Source organism: Brienomyrus brachyistius, chromosome 8 (genome assembly GCF_023856365.1).
Source record: "Brienomyrus brachyistius isolate T26 chromosome 8, BBRACH_0.4, whole genome shotgun sequence".
NCBI lineage: Eukaryota > Metazoa > Chordata > Actinopteri > Osteoglossiformes > Mormyridae > Brienomyrus > Brienomyrus brachyistius.
This window is the reverse complement of record NC_064540.1, coordinates 1742520-1761777: the sequence shown is the minus strand read 5'-3', so window position 1 is coordinate 1761777 and position 19258 is coordinate 1742520. Positions and strand designations below refer to the sequence as shown.

The window sequence follows — 19258 nt, the reverse complement described above, 5'->3', positions numbered from 1 at the left end:
TTTATGGGTGATTATCTCCAATCAGAAAGCCAGGACATAGGTATGACCGGAGTGGACTAGAGAGAGAGAGAGAGAGTGAGAGAGAGAGAGAGAGAGAGAGAGAGAGAGTGAGAGGGTGGGGGTGGGGGTGGGGGAATGGGAACCAGCGGGCAGTGGGTAATGACAGAGCATGTGCAATGAGGCAACATGAAAGGCAGTCGCGTGTGGTTTTGGGAGGGGGGGGGGTGGTTGCTGTGTATTGTGGGGGAACAGACTGTGAAAATGATAGCAATTCTCTAGTCTGCTGCATTCATGTGCAGGAACAAAGAGCCTGAACCTGGCCATGATTAATTGGGGGGGGGGGGGGGGGCACAAAAATTAAATCCCACCCTTCTGCTAAATGACCAGACGAACAGTAAGTGAAGGAGGCTTTCAAAAAGAAGTCTTTTTTTAAAAAAAGGTTGTAAAGGTGTAGGGGAAGGAGAGAGCGGGCTGACACCGGAACGAGGCGTACGGCACGACAGGAAATGCCGAATGTCGACCCATCTGCCGTTCATGGAAACTGGGCTTGACATGCGACGTGCGTGTCTCAGACGTCCACAGGAGAGACGGGCAAAGAACAAAAAGGACAAAATTCAGATCAACGCGTAAAAAAAAGATCATGAAAAACATCATAACTCTAAACTAATCTGTGTCCTACTGCTAAGTATTAGTTATCATTAGCAAATATTGTTTCACTGAAGGTGGGACTAGCTTTCCGTGCACGAAATGCACTACGCAAGGGGCGAGGCACGTTACCCTGAAAGGAGGAGTGCGGTCAGAGAACAATCAGCGCTAATTTAAGGTCATTTCCATAAATAGCCACGCTACTTCAACAAATTGCGGCTGTAACAAGCGGCCAACCAGCCATAACCATCCAGATCAAGCCACCGATTGGCATCATGCTGCTTTTTGAAAAGTGAAAGCAGAATTCCTCACTGACACACCTGTCTTCGTCCTGCCCTCGGTTAACCTGATGGCACATTCTGAGCGAGAGGCTGGTGGCGTTTGTGAGAAGCACAACAGCTCCAGGTTCCTGGGATTATTCTGTCTTTATTAACAGGACGTACTAACAATCGGCGCAGAGCATTTGCTGAGCTTCCTTTTGTAAACCAATTAAATCACACACAATAACAAACCTTTAACAGTCCGTGCATGGATTTTTAGAATATTTTTATCAATTCATCATTATTTTCCAACTCTGACAAAATTTTGACTCCCTGAACGACTGTAAGAAGCTCACAGTCCTATTTTTTTGGTGGTTTGTTAGCTCCTTAACACCCTGAATCGTTTTCATTATGGAAATAGTCCTTCAGGAGGGCTGCCACGTTCACTGCAGCCGAACTTAGTCTTGGTTTACACGAGTGACGTACAGGACATACAGAAAGTGCACTTTACTTGGAATTTTGTCTTCTGTTTGAGCTACAGAGTCTGGAGACCTCTGTGAAAACCTTGAACTTCTACGCCAATGGCAGCCCTGGGAATGGCAAGCAACTTTGCACCAAACAGACCATTTTAAAGACAGTTCTCAAGCCATTCCTCAGCCCCATGGACGAAGGGATGGATTCGACAAAGACATGAACTGGCCGGGGGGTTGCTGGCTGAGATCTGGCTTGGCTTGTTTTAGAGAGGCCAGCTGAAACGCTTTGATTGAATCCATCATGAAGGTCAAGGCGATATTTCTACCTTCATCGGAGATCCTTCTGCGAGAAGGAAGTCACTTGTTTTATCCTTCTCACTGTGTTCTAAACCCCTCGGTTTATTATTAAGTTTTATTAATAGGCTTTTATTGAGGCTTCATCAGCGTCATTGGTTTGTGTATTTAAATGTAAATGCCTCTTTGTACTTCCCGCCTCCCGTAAGATCGACCGACGTGGCAGAAGCTGATTATATTTGCATGATCCTCGCTTTTCGCTTCAGCTCTTCCCCTTTTGTCCGCCGACCGAGTCGGCTGGCCTGTTTGGTTTTTTTGGACACACACAGGAGTGGTTGCCTCCTTCTGAGTGTTTCGAAAGAGAACAAGTAGACAATCTATCCACAGGACTGAAGCCGGGCATCCTGTGGCCACTACCGATGCCCCAGAATACCATTAGGAGCCAAACTGGGTGGGTAAGAACAACTGATTCAAGCTGCTGCCCGGCCTCACGGATAATGGAAGGAAAATGGTGGGAACCAAAAGAGGGTTTGCTGTGAGGACTCAAACGTACTCTGAGCGTCTGCATCCCAGGAACATATTGGCAGGCTGCATAATTACCCATTTCCTTTTCTCCTCATCTCTCCTCTTTTGAAAGCCGGGCTCGTGTGAAAACATCTCATCGCTTTATATTCCCTTGTATTTTTAAGAGAAGGTTCACATCTGCTGAAGCGCACAGAATGTCTGTGTAGGAGAACCCGCACAGACCGGAATGGGAACAGAACCGTGTTAGACAGAGAGTCCGGAACTCGACCGGAACTTCGTTTGAGGTAAGTCTTCACAGCGTTTATTGGGGTGGCTGGGTCTGCTCTTGAAAGGAAAATGATAAAGCTGTGGTTTCCATGGGGACAGGCTCGGGTGTACAGTTGCAGTGCACTGCAAAAGGGGTACTGGAGGGGTGCAGAAAAGTCAAAGTGGCACCATCTCGTGCAAACAAGCCACCGTGAAATGGAGCAGGCGAGACAACTGGCAGAGGCAACCACCGTCCCCTGACTCAGGTCCCCAAAGCAAACTGTATAACCCCCCCCCACCACCACCACCACCACAGCGTATGGGCAGTGATGAATGGAGCAGTGATTTCCCCCCTGCGAGAGAAAGAATATTGAATTCACTATCGGCCACTGTCTCAGACATTCAGCTTTCCTGACTGAAACCGGGTCTCCGGATTACAAAGAGCAGTTTTCATCAAGTCAAGTGCTCCATCTTTTCCCAATCTTGTCAAAAAAGACATTTTTGTATAAATGTCCTCCTAATTTATCTTACTCTATTACAAAAATGATGGCTTCATTTATAAATATAGTAATATGCACTCACATTTACCATATATATTAGCTTGTGCCTCTTTGTGTGCATGTGCGGTGGTGATGGGTTCTGGATAAATGAAGGAAGAGACTAACGTACAGACGTAGCCGTGCTAAAAAAGCTGGGATGTCTTCCTGGTTCAAAGGTCACAGTGTCTGCCAGGTGCTTATGGGAAATTAATTACAGCCATGAAATGTTTATTGACCAATATGGTATTCTCAACCTCTGTTATTGTTTTTTGTTGTAATTACATTTCTGACAACAGGACAGGCAGTTATGGATTATTACTATCCATCCATCCTCTATACCAACTTGTACTATTCACGGTCAGGGGGGTCCAGATCCTATCCTGGAATCTATGAGAATGTGGCAGGGAATAATCCATGACAGGGCGCTGACCCAACACAGGACACACAGCCACACTTTTCACACCCATGGACAATCCGGCAACTCCAGCTTACCTTTGTGTGTTTTTGGACTGTTGGGGGGGAACTTGAGAACCCAAAGGAAACGCTCATGGGGGTTTTACTTACACAAAACTGTTCTGAGGGCAGAACGAAAAATGATTGGTTCAGAGAGATAACCAATCAGATCGTAGAAGTAAAACCCCCATGAGTGGAGGAAACCCCACGAGAAGGACATGCACTCCACACAGGCAGAGTGGCATTATTATTATTGCTGTTCTTGTTATTGTGAGAAAGGCCTTATATAAATACAACTCTAAAAATTATATTTTTGTTATTATTAGTAGCAGTGGTGCACTGGTAGAAATGCTACTATGGAGAAGGTGAGCAGGGAGGTGAGCAGGTTGGCACCTTGCATGGCAGCCTCCGCTACCGGTGTGTGTATGAGTGTGTGGATGGGTGAATGTGAGGCATGAAATGTAAAGCGCTTTGAGTCCTCGTAGGAGCAGAAAAGCGCTATATAAATGCAGTCCATTTACCATCAGCCTGATAAAAAAAAAACACATGGACTCATCTGTTAATCTTCACCGGGGCACCAGGCCGCGTTCTCACTGTGCAGCGTGTGATTCTGTTGCTTCCTATAATTCCACTTCAAACAGCCAGCGCTCGTAAGGAAAAGACGTGCAAACCTGACCTTCTGATCCGACCTCCTGTGAGAAGGGGCCCCGTGTTTTTTAAAGGTCAGAGACGCTGAGGGGCCCTCAAAGGGGACCACCAGCGCTCCACCACGCCCGGGGGCCAGGGGGCTGTTTGAACAACGCGGCTGTGAAATCAGAAAGCAATCTCCGTGGAGCTCTGGAAACAGACCGGGCCGCCCTGGGGGGGGGGGGGGGGGGGGTGGGCGGCGGTGTGATGGAGTATATAAGGGCTAGATATTGACAGGTTTGTCTGGGGAGTGTTTACAGCTGCCCCAAGTTACCCTAAGGGCATTAAGCGGCACGTGGGGTAAGCAGCAAGACCTGGAGGGGTCTGTAAATGCGATACTTTAACAGGTGACAAGATTAGACATACATGTGAGGGAAGGGGAAGGGGTATCATGAGATGCAGGAGCATGCTGATGTGTTCCGCAAGAACTATCAGACAAACGCCATTCAAAGGCGGGTTTATTGGCAATGGTGCTGCATCGCCAAGTAAAGCCGGCCAGGCAGAGTGGACACCTGGAACCGCGATCCCATTTCAGGAGGGTATCTCCTGGCAACAGAGGTCCCGGTGATTTTTTATTTATTTTTTAACGGCATCTCCTGGAACAACAAAGGAATCAATAGCAGCGGCTGTTCAGTTACGGCGTGCGACGGGTGGCTGATAAGCACCAGGGCTGTCCTGAGTGCGATTGTGCCGCTTGACAATGGCAGTTAATGACGTCCAGGAGATGGGGTGGGGGGGGTGGGAGGGGGGTGTTAGGACAGGGGAGATGCTCGGCTTTGAAAGGAAACCTACTTCAACCATGGTCCCAACCAATGGCAAAGGACCTCGGTGTTTTCCAGTCCTGATGGCTGCAATTAAACCGCCTGCTCCACTAAAAGTGCACCGCTGAGCCAAAAAACCTTTCAAACCGGTTTTTTCTACGGAGTCAATAGAACAAGCTTTGCATGTCAATGAATCACTCAGTTAGTAGTAGAAATAGGGGAAGCACACTAGTACATGTAAGCGTTACGCTACTCCCAGTAAGGGTGGGCGGCAAATTTAAGGAAACAATGAGTTACTGTACCACCATTTTCCCTCACAAAAAGTTACAGTGGATGCATGTTCTCATTCAAGCGTATGGAGCAGCAGGCATGCATGAAAAAAAAAGGTTTTATTCACAGCCAAGTCAAAGATTCCTGAGGGTAAATTTAATTCAATAAATGTATAGATTTTCAATAAGCCCTTCTGATCTCTTTCAGGCATGTGGCTTTTATGTGCCCAAATAAGTTTCAGCAACGCAAAAGGAATGTAAATGTCAGGAGGGGACCGCAGAGTCTTGGGTTAGCCGGATAAAAGTAATTTTCGTTGTTACTGTGCAGTATGATGGCATTGTCTGTTTTTTTTGGCAACACACACACACACACACACACACACACTCACACTCACACACACACACACACACACACACACACACACACACACACACTCACACTCACACACACACACACACACTCACACACACACACATACTGATACTCCATGCATCTTTGCAAAGGGAATCAGCTGCAACTCCTACACCATTAAAATTTCATAGCTACAAAGCAGCTCCACTCAGTTCCTGGTGTAATGCTCGCACGCATGAATTACCGAAGAGACACGCGCACATACACAATAGGCTCATTTTCTTCAAAAGTAATTAATAGCGTCTCGCTCACTTTTGAACTTTTGGGTTTGTGTCACTATAATGTCTCCCATGAAAATCCGTCCCACAGGTAGCAGGAAAGGAAACAGATTTTTAACATTCAAGGTGCTGGTTCGTATCCTAAAATCTGTTCCTGTGAATAATGATATGTACCCGCAGTTATATATTTTAAAAAGGAAGCTTCTTTGGATCTATGCAGCATTAATTTGAAAATATTGCATGTATAACATACTGGTGGAGTTTGGACTCCGGGGGCGCTCACCCTTGTTCTGCAGTATCCTCGTACGGTAGCCGTAACTAGGTCTCCAAAAAAATCTCCAGCTAAATATTAAATCTGATAAAGATATTTTCTTATCACCTGTATTCACTGAAATTTTAAAGTGCCACATTAGTCAGATCAAATAATGTTGCAGCATCCAGAGGAAACGGGATAAGGAATATTTGCACTGAGAAACGTCATCACCTGCAGCCGTGCTGCTGCGCAGCTGAGCGCGGCCAAAGTCGTAGGTGGTCATTTCTGTCTTCGTGACGTCACGTTTTTCTCCTGTCGGGGAAAAAAAAACAGCACGATAAGTTTTGCTGATCCAGCATAGCCGTGCAGCTACGGCAGAAACCAAAACGTGACCTATGTAGAACCTTTAGCAGCAGCCAAAGACAGAACAATTTACAGGCCCACCAGGCAAAACTGAGCTGAACCTAGTAATGTTATTTTGGTGTATGGTGTACAATACTCAACGTTATGGATTGAAAATGGATAAATGGCCACGGTGGAATTTCTCGGGATCAAGCTTAAATTAGGCTGACGTTCTGTTAAATATGCCAATTAAAAACGTTAAAAGACATAAGAGAGAATAACGTCAATTAATCTGCTAACAGTTAAAATGTCTGTGTAGTTCTAACTTACTATACAAGTGTTTTTTTTTTTCATTTTACATTTATTCGTTTATCTCATAATCGGTTTTTTAAATTGATATCTTTTTGGGTAGATATATTTGAAATGAGTTAATGTTTTGAAAACCCTTATACGAAATTGAAAAATCTCGTGTCTAGCGGCTGTCGCGCATTCGCCTTTAGAAAGAACTTTCACATTTTATTGTGGCTAGATGTAAATTTCGGATACGTTAACCAAGTAGGCCTACATTTTTAATGCAGTTGATCATTTTTGTTTTTTATTTACTTCCCTTCTAGATTGATCAACACTAAATAACCACATACTGTATGTTTTTGAATTCCATATTCATTGTCGATGGCGGTAATGGGTCTAATAATAGAAACAGATTGCTTTGCTGATTGAGGCGGCCTCGAGCCGCTCGCCCCGGGGCCGTGCTGCTGCGCCCGGGTTTGCGCCGTCCGCAAATAAAATGGGGGGAAAGGCAATTACAATGTTAATCGGTCACAGCGGGGGGAGGAATGCGGGGGGAGGCATGCGGTGGGGGGGGGGGTGAAAGGTGATAAAGTGAGTCGAGTCACTTCAGGTTAACAGCGAGCGGCGTCTGGGGAGAAGCTCAGGAACCAGGCAACAGCAACATGCCACTTATCGGCAGGGAAAAGAAAAGTCCCGATACGATCTTTCTTTCCCTATCTCTCTCTCTCCCTCCCTCTCTCTCTCTCTCTCTCTCTCTCACACACACACACACACACACTCACAATCCGATTGCGTTCAGAACAAAATAAACAGTCCATCGCCATGACTATAGCATCGACCGTGACGTGCCATGAAAGCTTTCATGCCTTTATAATCTTTTGTCTGGTATTTGGTGAGCCTTTATATGCAGCTGCCCACACAGTGAATTTATGCTTGTGTATGCTTTCTGACAGGACGGTCGGCGCAAACGTCTGTGCTTAAATGGCTGCACTGACTGGTTGGCAAAGCGGCAGTGCAACGTTTATTAGCCGGCCCACCACAAACCACTTCATACACCCCTCCTGGGGCCTCATAATAAGCCATTAAACAGGCGCATTAGGATAAATGAAAAGGCTTTTAAGCATTTACCACAAGGCCACCTGGATATCTCTCTGGGGGAGGAAATGTTTGGATGACATAGAAAGGTCCATTTAAATTTTTGTGGTGGGCTTATTTATTTTAGTCATCTAAAAATTGTTTATATATATGAGCTTTGAACGGTCCTCCTAGTATTACCGTTTATTTTGCATCCGCAAGTATGCCTTAAAAACTCGTGTGTCTGCTATTTTGTGTTATTAGATTTTGGTGTGTGAAAATTAATAAAATGCAGTGTGTGTAGATTAATAAACAAAAAAGCTATGTGCATGCAAACTATCACACGCAGAATTCGGTGAATCTGACAATCACCGCAATTCGCCTCGCGCGCGGCTAATCAGCACAATAATGTCCTGGTGATTGTGATGCTAATGCTAATGCATGCGGAGACGGGCCGCAGCAAAGGCTTGGCTAATTTCCCTCCCCCGCAGCCCCCTTGAGACGCCGCGTGTCTTTTCAGTTTCGCCTATTAATTGAAGTGTGTTATGTGTTATTTTCCGCCTCGCTGGGTTGTCAAAGCCCCCCAGCCAACGAAGCCAGGCATAGGTTAAAGGAGAGGGGAAGAAACAGAGAAACAAAACGCGGGGAGAAGTGGAATCCGCTCTATTTTAGTGAATCGATCTATACAGAAACGAAACTTTTGTTTGTTCATTCGTGGATGCTTACATATAGAATTTATATACATATACATATAGAACACATTTAAAAAAACACCCCAAAATAACCCAAAATGAAACAACTGAACTGGTTTTGAAGGATAAGAATTGACAGCCTATGATACAGATCTGCAAGATTCCGACAAGGCAATAGCTGACCAATCTGATGTGTTATTGTAGTATTTTCACTCACACGGCGTAGTAGATACAATACAGATTAGTTAGTTGCTGTCACTTATCTTTTTTTTTAGTTGCTGCAGTGGGTACATTTTAATCTGGTTATTTTCTGATATCCAACGCAACAATCATTGCGTCAAACGGCAGTTTAAGGGGTCTCAATGACGTCGACATTAATTCTGCAGGCAGAATGTATGCCGTAGCAAACACAGCTGTCGGAACACCTTTCAGAATGCGGGACAATCCTTTCTGAGAAGAAAAGAAAAGGGCTCTGAAGACTACAGCACACACCCATATTTGTATATTATATATATAATAACCTATATATATATACACACACACACTGTTATGTAGGATACACACACACAATCTCTCCAGCTTAGTAAGTGACGCGATATGTGTGAAGCTAATTAATTATCATTCTCTAGTTCGGAGAGACACAGAGCCTGCCAGCCGTGCTCAGATTCACCCAAGTGTGTAATGGGAAAGGGGGCAGAGCAGGCTGTGAGCAAAAGAGGGCAGGGGAAACGGAGAATGAAGGGTTGGCGAGAAAGGGATCAGATTGGCTATGGTTATGATTGGCATTAAAACACAAAACATGGCTTGCAGACCGTAATCAGAATACCCCGCGCTTTGTCGCAGCACCTTAGATGCATGTCTCTTGTGATAACGTGCCTCGCGAGGAAAAAGGACACCAAGAAGGACAAGCGGACAACGGCTTGATTGACCGAAGTCAGTAGTCTGTAGTCAGTCTCTATAGGTTGGTGACAACAATGTGCAGAGAATCCTCCCAGGACCAGACAGCTGACCCCGCACTGCCCTCGCTGATAGGTAATAAACTCTGTGCAATGAGCGAAGAAAATCATCAGTTCCACCCCGGCGAACTGCATCAGCTCTTCGCACCTTTACTCTAAAATACGATCTCTTGCTTTCACACGAATCTACGGTCAATAATATGTCAGAAGCGAAGATGATCCAACAGCTGTGTACTAGCTAAAATTAGTTTTCTTCAAGTTAAACTAACATGCGTACGGTGATGTGTTAGTATGCTATTTAAACGGACGTACATATATTTACAGCTGAAAGAGCACGACGTAAAAATGTAACTGCTGAATGTTAAATAGGCAATTTTTAAAATATCAGAGGTGGGGTATCTTTGGGTAGGGGAAAATGGACAAACACCATACGGAGACCGCGTTTGAACCACCCGTCGTTCGTTTTGACATTTTTTGGTCATTTAATTCAAAACTGAAGTAATTGGCTTCAAAATATTACTCTTCCAGAAACGGTCAATATATCTAAAGCATATACTTAATTTCCTATTCGGTAAATCCAAAAGAAGACATAACAAAAAAAAAACAGGACAGGACCTGCATGAAAAACGTAGTTTTAATATGGATAGGGTAAACACGCATTTTGTTACAATGCTATGTTATGAAATATTTCATTTCTGTGCATAGTTCATAAAAATGAAAGAACAACCGCAGCGGTGTGGAGTTGATGCGCATTCAAAAAATCCATCTGCGGCTCTCTCGCGGAGAGCGCTGGTGAACAGAGCACAAGAGTGACACTGGCACAGAAAGACCAGGAATTAAAGCACTCAAAAGACAGAAGCCTGCCGAGCTGTTAATCTCAATTCGACTTTTTATCCCCAATAATCACGCAAACGAGCCCGTCGCAGCATTCCTAATGACGTTATAGAGAGAGTCAGCTAAAACCATGATTACCTAGGTAGGATCGGTGAGAGAAACCACAGATGTCTGACAGCGTCTGAAAGCTGTCAAAAATTGTGAGGTAGGCCTATGTTTTGTGAAGCTGGGATGGAGATTTTCGCGTGTGGTGTTTCCATTTGTAAGGTTTTATGCTGGGTGACAAAAATAGTACGTCACGCCTGAAAATGCATTTCATATAAAATTCTGCAAAACGTGACACCATCACAGATATCATTCTAAAATTTATATTAACACGATAAGTCAAATTTGCATAATGTTAATTCCAACAGAAATGCTATTATTATTATTATTATTATTATTATTATTATTATTAGTGCTTTTCATGTACTAGATGGGCTATGTGAATTGATTTCCGACAAAATGACCTCTGTCTCTAGGCTCCTTCTGCCACGGCGTTTCTTTTCTTTTTGTGATTGTATTTTTACGGCGTATTAAATCAGACAGTCGTACGTATCGTAGGGGGTCTGTATTCTGCTGATAACGTTCCGTCCCATTAACCCTTTCGTTTACTCCGCAATCAGTGTTTTTTTCCCGGCGTTTTAGACTAGACTCTTTTTTTGTCAGAGAATGAGTGAACGTTAAACATTGCTAATATAATCTGCGAAATGAGTTTGGGGAAGCGAATTAACTATTTAAAAAATAAATGCGGTAAAAGCCGCACAGGAAGGGCGGTGTATCAAAAAGCTTTTCTTTAAATGATTATTATTCTTTTGGTCGCTGTCCCCTGCTTGGTGCTGAACAGCGGTGTCGAATTCTGAGATACTGGAATTCGCACTCGCTAACCCCCCCCCTTTATAAAACAGTGGCAATAGTAAACAGGAATCTCAGTATGCCCGTCTGTAACATCGATGATAAACGACAAAGCAAAATAGTAGTTGCGTACATAGCTGGATAGAAGGCAAATGTAATAAACGCCGAATGACGGAAAATATGTTTGCAGACTGTTCATTATTGATGAATAGTTGAAATCGCAGTTTGGGTGTGAAAAAACACTTTGATACTATGTCGTCAACTTACTTTGTGTACTATTTTGTCATTCTAGTTCTTTTCTGCCGCGCTGCTTGTATTAAAGATGCACATAAGTGATTGTGAAAATGATCGTGGGAAAAATATTTATCTAAATCATCGTTAGGTTCGATCACCGAGGGCTGTAGTCCCGAGTATTTTAGCCCGATGCCAGTCTTCCTTCAAAGAAAACGTCAAGGTCCGGGTAACCTTGACTTAGCCACTGATTTCTTTTTCAATAATTATAGAAACGCCCCTGATTCTCACGAAGTAGCCTATACGGTGACGTATCAGATGAAAATAAAATAGAATGTCCTCTTTACGATTAAATTAACGCATTATAGTGTACACTTGATTAAAAAAATCAAATGATGTCATTAATGATCATTTATATTGCAATTACAAATTGGCCTTCTGGAGTTATACAATAAAATAAGAAAACACAAACACATCGCACAGTATTCAGAGGAATGCTTAAGAGAGAAAAAAAAATCCGACTGCTTGGTTGGGTGACCTATTAATCGGGACGCGCCAATGGGTGAGGGGCTCATTCTCAATTAGGACGGCATTGTACTGCCAGCCCGTCGGTTTTGTGCAAGCACGCGGGCATGCTTCGAAATGTTGCGTCTGCGTTACGCAATGGAATCAGAGACAAAGGATGTAACCGGTACAACGTGTACGCGGGAAAGAATGGGGGAGAGAACATTTCCTTAAAGATAAACTGTATTGTATATAACAAACAGTGATATAGAACGAAATCATAGTTAATCGTCGGTTTGTGGTAATTACATGTCTCCAATAATCACAGAAATCGTTAGAAATACAGCATTGTGGTTAAAACCAAGGAACTGTACAAAACAGGTTGTGCATTTTCTTGGGAAAAACTGCGAAAAAAAATACTGCGAATATGTAAAATATTTTCGTTATGGGCCTACATGAATACTACCATACAAAATACTGCGCAAGGATCCAGCAGGGAAATGTCGAAAATGCAAGACTGTATGTTTGCCTTAAAAATATTCAGTCTTGTAAATATGTATCCAAATCGGTTTTCAAGGACTTCGGACTTATATCCGTTGTTGTATAAATTTGTGCTGTTAAAGTTCTAAAACATCTTTTTAAAGAATAGGCCTAAGTAAATACAAAATATATGTTGTGTTAATGGACGTACATGGTTGCATACCTTTGTCATTGCATTTCTTGCGATATATATAATTCTTATTTGCCTGTGAGGGGGAGTAAATAAAATGAGAAATTAAATTTACATCCAAAGATTAAACAAAACCCAGTGCGAGTCTCTCTCACCAACGAATAGAAACATGGCGGCATAACGCGCCAGACAATTATTACGTGCAATAGTTTTTTACTTAATGTATATACATTAAGTATATATATATATATATATATATATATATATATATATATATATATATATATATATATATAAACATGTCGTTGAAAACAATTTATTGGTGTGGAACAAATGTATTACATTTTTATATCCTCTCCAACCTCTTCATATACAACCAGATCATAAAAAAATTATCTGTTTTGAGAAATAGAAACGGCCGTTTTCTAATACAAAACTGATTTCGAGATGGAAAATAACTGCATTCAACTAATATGGTCGTCGGAAAAATGCGCGTCTTCTTCGCCTCGTGAAACCAGAGACTTTAAAAGGGCATTTTAAAAAGTGTCATGCGGACAATGGGAACAGGGACACCGGAATAAAGGACTGACTGTAGGGTGGGCATTAAAATAAAATCAGTAAGTCAGCCCGTTTAGGGGATGGGTCAGTTAGCCTTTTCCGTCTCTTTATATATAAGCAAAGTTATGCGCGACAGGAGCATCAGAATGTCATTGATTGGGGGCTGGAATAAATATATTGCAAATGACTATAGGGTGGAGAGGGTTGTAGTGACAGGAAGCGCCTCCCCCAGAAATGCAGCAAATCTCTCCTCTTTCCAGCGGTCCGGGGTGGCTGCGAGTGGGGGGCCGGAGACGTGCCTCGCAAAGTGGAGTCTTTGCATTGGCAGGCTGATGGTGACACGTGCCTTATCCTCGCCTCCCCCAGGCTCTACGCTACCGCATTGGCATCAGTGACGGCTGAGGGAAACCAACTGTGGGATCGCTGCCGCTTACGACCGTAAGGGAAAACCCAATAAACAAAAAATACAACCGATATTAACAAAAAGAAGAAGGAAGGACCCGAAGGTGTCGCCCATTGCAATTACGCGTCATAATTTCTCTCTCTTAGTTGGTTCGTATAGTCTGACTTAACCGTTTATAATTTCTTTGTTTTCGTTCCCAGAGATATACTGTTGAAAACAAGATGCGAGAAGTGGGGGCACACATCTGAAGGTGACATGAAACAGAGGATTACCAAGAAAACGCACTCTTTTCGCAATAGCTGGAGATAACAACTGAAAACTTCAATCCGAAAGGCTTTCGAAGACGTCGGGGTATCATTCGCATGGTGTTACTCTGGATCTGATCTCCAGTTTCAAGAGAAAATTGTAATTCATTATTGAACGCATATATTTACAAATATATATATAATACATTTAAAGTCGGAACCATGGCGACGTTAATCCGAAGCAAGATTTCCAATAAGATATCTAATGCGGCTAATACGGTGTCGAATAAGTCACAGGCTAAGGTGAGCGGGATGTTCGCCAGAATGGGCTTCCAGGCCGCCACCGACGAAGAGGCGCTGGGTTTCGCTGCCTGCGATGATTTGGATTATGACCACAGACAAGGACTGCAGATGGACATTCTCAAGACGGACGAGGTAGGAGGGGAGGGCGGTGGAGACCTTGGCGACGGCACCATCGAAGGGGACAGCCATTACCAGAGGGACGGCACTGGTCCCCCGCCTTCCTCTTCCAAAGACGGTGGGATATGCGACGAGTTGGGCGGCCAAGACAAACCCAAAATCACAGCCTGGGAAGCCGGCTGGAACGTTACCAACGCAATTCAGGTAAAGACGCGCCACTCAGTACATTTCTGCCAACCAGCTCCTGCACTGTCAAATTTAGCCTGCATTGACGTTCATTGTTTTATTTTTATTTTTCGACCAGCGATCCATTTCGCATTTGTTAGAAACTGTCAATACAAATTAACGTGAATGTTTTAATTACACTAAATTGTAAATTGCATTTGAGGGCGACTAGCGTAGTATCGTTTCCAAAAGCAGAGGATTAAAACATACAGCTCAGGAGAGGAAAGAACACCGTTCATTGTAAATCCCCTTGAGAAGATTCTGTCTTGAAACTACTGCCTTCAACATTAATTTTATTTGGAAAATTTCGTGGTACGAATTTTCGATATTGAAATGCTACGAGTTGATTATCTATAAAAAGTGCGTTACGTTCAGATAAAGAAAATAGCTGTTATTCGTTTACTAAAGGCGAACGCGATAAATACATTACTGTATATTTAATTATAAAAAATTAGACACGACGATAATTCATAACTGATTTGGCATTTGATTTTAATTATTTGAACTGTGGTAGAGACGACGACACACATGTATAATTTTGTTGATACAATTAATTGAACGAAAAATAAGTTTAAAAATGAAAGGAAATTACGTAACTAGATTTCTGAAACTTAGCATCAACTGTTTCACAACAGAAATGGTGGAAATATCGGATAAAATAGATATTCTGTCCGTATAATGCGTATTTCAACGTCACGCCCTTCGCAAGGTCATACATAAATTAGTGATTTGAATTTCTTTAAGGGTACAAGAGCTGGAAAATGTGCATGCAACGAAATGCTGGTATTAAGTTTATGAAATGCACATTCCAGCATTTCCAAGAGTTTTTTCCCTTGGCTGACAATATCGTACATGAAATATTCCGTTCCTCCTTCCATCCTTCGTTCTCTACAACGGCGGTCACCGTTACGTCACGTCGAATCCCCCAGAACCTCAAATATGACGCAAAAAACACACCAGGCAAGCGGGCGGTGCTCTAAGAGAAAAAAAGGATTTAAATAAATAAATAAATCCTATTTTAATCTCATTTATAATTCAAAAGATAAGATAATGCTAAATAAATCAAACTGAAAGGCATTCTCAACAATTTTACTCTTTTTAATTCATTGAAAATTGTTGTGTACAGATTTTTCATAGATCTTGAAAATTAGTCTTATTTACCAGAAGTATGAGGTAAAAGGGAGATATTTCCAAGAATCATCGGAGCAATATCCACGTAGGTATATTGTTCTGCCTGGTTTTAGTGAAATCCCAGTGTTGGACTGACTGTTTGAGTCTTGCATGTCGCTGTTTCTGTGTTCGTAGGGGATGTTCGTACTGGGGCTGCCCTATGCCATACTCCATGGTGGATACCTCGGATTGTTCCTCATCATATTCGCTGCGGTCGTCTGCTGTTACACTGGGAAAATCTTAATCGCCTGTCTATACGAAGAGAATGAGGATGGAGAGCTGGTGCGTGTGAGGGACTCTTACGTGGACATCGCCAACGCTTGCTGTGCGCCGAGGTTCCCCAGTCTAGGCGGCAGGGTGGTGAACGTGGCCCAGATAATTGAGCTGGTGATGACCTGCATCCTGTACGTGGTGGTCAGCGGAAATCTCATGTACAACAGCTTCCCCAGCCTTCCAGTGTCGCAGAAATCCTGGGCTATCATCGCCACGGCTGCGCTCTTGCCGTGCGCCTTTCTCAAGAACCTTAAGGCTGTTTCCAAATTCAGCTTACTCTGCACACTGGCCCATTTCGTCATCAACGTCCTTGTCATAGCTTATTGTCTATCCAGGGCCCGAGACTGGGCCTGGGATAAGGTCAAGTTCTACATCGACGTCAAGAAATTCCCCATCTCCATCGGGATCATTGTGTTCAGCTACACGTCACAGATCTTCCTGCCATCGCTGGAGGGGAACATGCAGAAGCCCAGCGAGTTCCACTGCATGATGAACTGGACCCACATCGCGGCCTGCGTGCTCAAGGGCCTGTTTGCCCTCGTGGCTTACTTGACCTGGGCAGATGAAACCAAGGAGGTCATCACAGATAACCTGCCGTCAACTATACGGGCCGTGGTGAACCTTTTCCTGGTGTCGAAGGCGCTGCTGTCGTACCCGCTGCCGTTCTTCGCCGCGGTGGAGGTCCTGGAGAAATCCCTCTTCCAGGACGGCGGACGGGCAGTCTTTCCAGATTGCTATGGAGGCGATGGACGCCTGAAGGCCTGGGGTCTCTCGCTTCGGTGCGGCTTGGTGGTCTTCACGTTGCTCATGGCCATTTATGTTCCACACTTCGCCCTCCTGATGGGTCTCACTGGAAGCCTGACAGGAGCCGGCTTGTGTTTTCTGCTTCCCAGCCTCTTTCATCTGAAGCTTCTCTGGAGGAAGCTCCTGTGGCACCAAGTCTTCTTCGATGTGGCTATATTTGTAATAGGGGGTATATGCAGCATTTCCGGCTTCATTCATTCAATGGAGGGTCTCATAGAGGCATACAAGTATAATATACAAGATTAACAAGGACTGGTTGAAAACATCACTGAAAATAAGGCTATCACAGGTCTGCACCCTTCATGTGCTGAACCCCCATGGCAATTCACAAGTGGCACACGCAAATTCGCACACAAACATGCACAATATCTATAAAAAATGATTCTCCTTGGATTTTATGTTGAGTAAAGGGTTTACAACTAAGGAACGCAACATGTGAAACGTGCTTATGAAACTACACTTTGGAGCAGGCATAGTTCATCTCTGCATTGTCATATTAGTTGTTATTTTCATGAAACATTCTACCTGATGCAGCACTGAACTGTGAAAGTTGAGAAAAAAACAAATGATGTCACAAGTCACATGATGCTATATTATAATTAAATGGGCTTTGACATAATGGTAACTTTCTGATCTTTACTCTCAAATAGAGATCGGATTTGTGCTAATATGATTTCCAAGTAATTTTGGGTTTTTGTACTTCCCAAATCGAAATTAAGGCAATAAAATCAGACAGGCAAGATTATTCTATATTAATGCAATCTATTTATAAAGAGGCTGAAGATTTGAGAAGGCCATCATATCTGTAAATAATAATTTCGAAAATTGTAAGGAAAAATACAGCTGTGGTTGTCAAGCCCTTCAGACCAGAAATATAGAATGAATATATTAGCCAAATGAGAAATCAAACAGAATTCTACGATTTTAGAATGTCACGTAGATCAATTGTGCAATCTGTCCTTCTGATAATTGTAACGAGGACCGTAATCATTGCACGTTATTTTTATTAAGAGAAAATAATGTAGACAAATGTGAACTATGCATCTTCAATCTTCATGTATTTCAAACGAATCTGAAAAATATCCAGCAAGAAACCAATCAACGCCCAGAAATTTACTTAGTGTAAAGCAAATTCAAACCTAAAAAAATGAATGTTTAATTTTTAAATAAGTATATAAATAATGAAGCAACTAACAAAAGAATATATTATATAATTAATACTAGACAATATAACTTTAATAGGATACAGAATACCGAAGGATTATTACACCCCTTTCGTCCCAGGTGGAAAAAGAAGAAATTTAAAACAGAGGTAATATTTTAAAGCATTTAATAACTTATGAGAACCTTAAGATAAAAGAATTTTATCATAAATTCATAAACTCGTCTATGAATACAATGTCCTATCCGACATATATTCTCGCACCAGTTCCGTATGCATTTTTCCAGTCAACAAGATGAACTTAAATATTTAATGTTCCGTAATTCAATTGTTTGGGTCATAAATTCTGAAGTTTAATTTTAAAAATGAAGAAATGAGGACATTTTTTCATTCTGTGCAATCCAACAGGTCCTGTGGAATTGTTATAAGCCGTATGTGTAGTGTTATTGTGGTTTCAAAAAGATGGAATGTATATCACAAAAATCGTAAACATATATTGTGAAAATAAATATATTGAAAAATAAACGTGAACTAATATTGTACTTACTGTGTTTTGTTTGTGTGACGACAACGGAATCGGTAAGAGATCTGTATTTTCTTTTATAAACAGAATAAAAGCTGAAACATTACGTGGAGAAGAAAGATTTATTTTTTTACTTGAGCAGGACCTTGTGTGAAAAGCGTCATCGTCGTGGCGATAACGCAAACAGCGCAACGTTAGCGGCGGATTTTTGAACAAGTAAAAAGGGGGACTGATGAAAATGCGATCAACCATAAATGTCAGCATTTCACAATGTGGATACGGAGATATCTTCAGGCTTTCCAAGACAATAATTCAGGTAGGATCGTAGTGTTAAAAATACTCGAAAAACAGAGTATTTCTATGTACTGAGATTGTATATAAAGACGGACCGGAGATAATCAAAGGGCAAACGAGGCACCAACCAGTAAATCCGTGTATATTTGTAATTAAACATCTAGCATAACTTTTGTGTTAACGTGTCCTTTATCAGCATCTTTCAGGCGGGGATTCTCTGCCCAATGGCAGCTTATTCATATGCCAGATAAGAAGGATTCCCGTCTGGAGCGTCGATTTAGATTTTATCAATTGTGAAATCATGAACGGATGAATGAGCGGTCCTGCTTGTACGAAATAAAGCATGTATACGGCCCGTCATTTTTATGCATCACATGCCGTATTTTATTAGTCCAAAACCGTTGCACGACTAAAGTTAATTATGTCCCATTGAATATGGAACAATACGCATCTCCTTTTATGAACAATCTACATTGTAATATTCAATAGGATTCTCTATCGAAGGTTGTTCAAAATGTGGATATATTAAATTCAAATACCTTATTTTTGAAGGAGCGCAGATATATATTATAGTATGTATATATGTTTTACACTAAACAGTTCTTCAAAAACATTTGTGTATTTGGTTAGAGTCCAGTTCTGAATTAAATAACCAAAC

The 19258-nt window shown here is 42.3% G+C and overlaps 1 protein-coding gene across 5 annotated transcripts; it reads left to right on the top strand.

Annotated features, from left to right (window-relative positions):
- Positions 1–2295: 2295 nt before the first annotated feature.
- slc32a1 (solute carrier family 32 member 1) lies at positions 2296–18412 on the top strand. Of its 5 annotated transcripts, XM_049024039.1 has the most exons (4): positions 9409–9466; positions 13448–13519; positions 13685–14353; positions 15680–18412. In XM_049024039.1, the coding sequence occupies exons 3-4, from the start codon at positions 13952–13954 to the stop codon at positions 16865–16867; spliced, it is 1590 nt and encodes a 529-aa protein (XP_048879996.1). In that variant the 5' UTR covers positions 9409–9466; positions 13448–13519; positions 13685–13951; the 3' UTR covers positions 16868–18412. The 5 variants fall into 5 exon arrangements, with proteins under 5 accessions (XP_048879998.1, XP_048879996.1, XP_048879994.1 ...); XM_049024041.1 differs by lacking the exons at positions 9409–9466; positions 13448–13519 and adding an exon at positions 2296–2481; XM_049024037.1 differs by lacking the exon at positions 9409–9466 and having other exon boundaries at positions 13325–13519.
- The last annotated feature ends 846 nt before the right edge of the window (positions 18413–19258 follow it).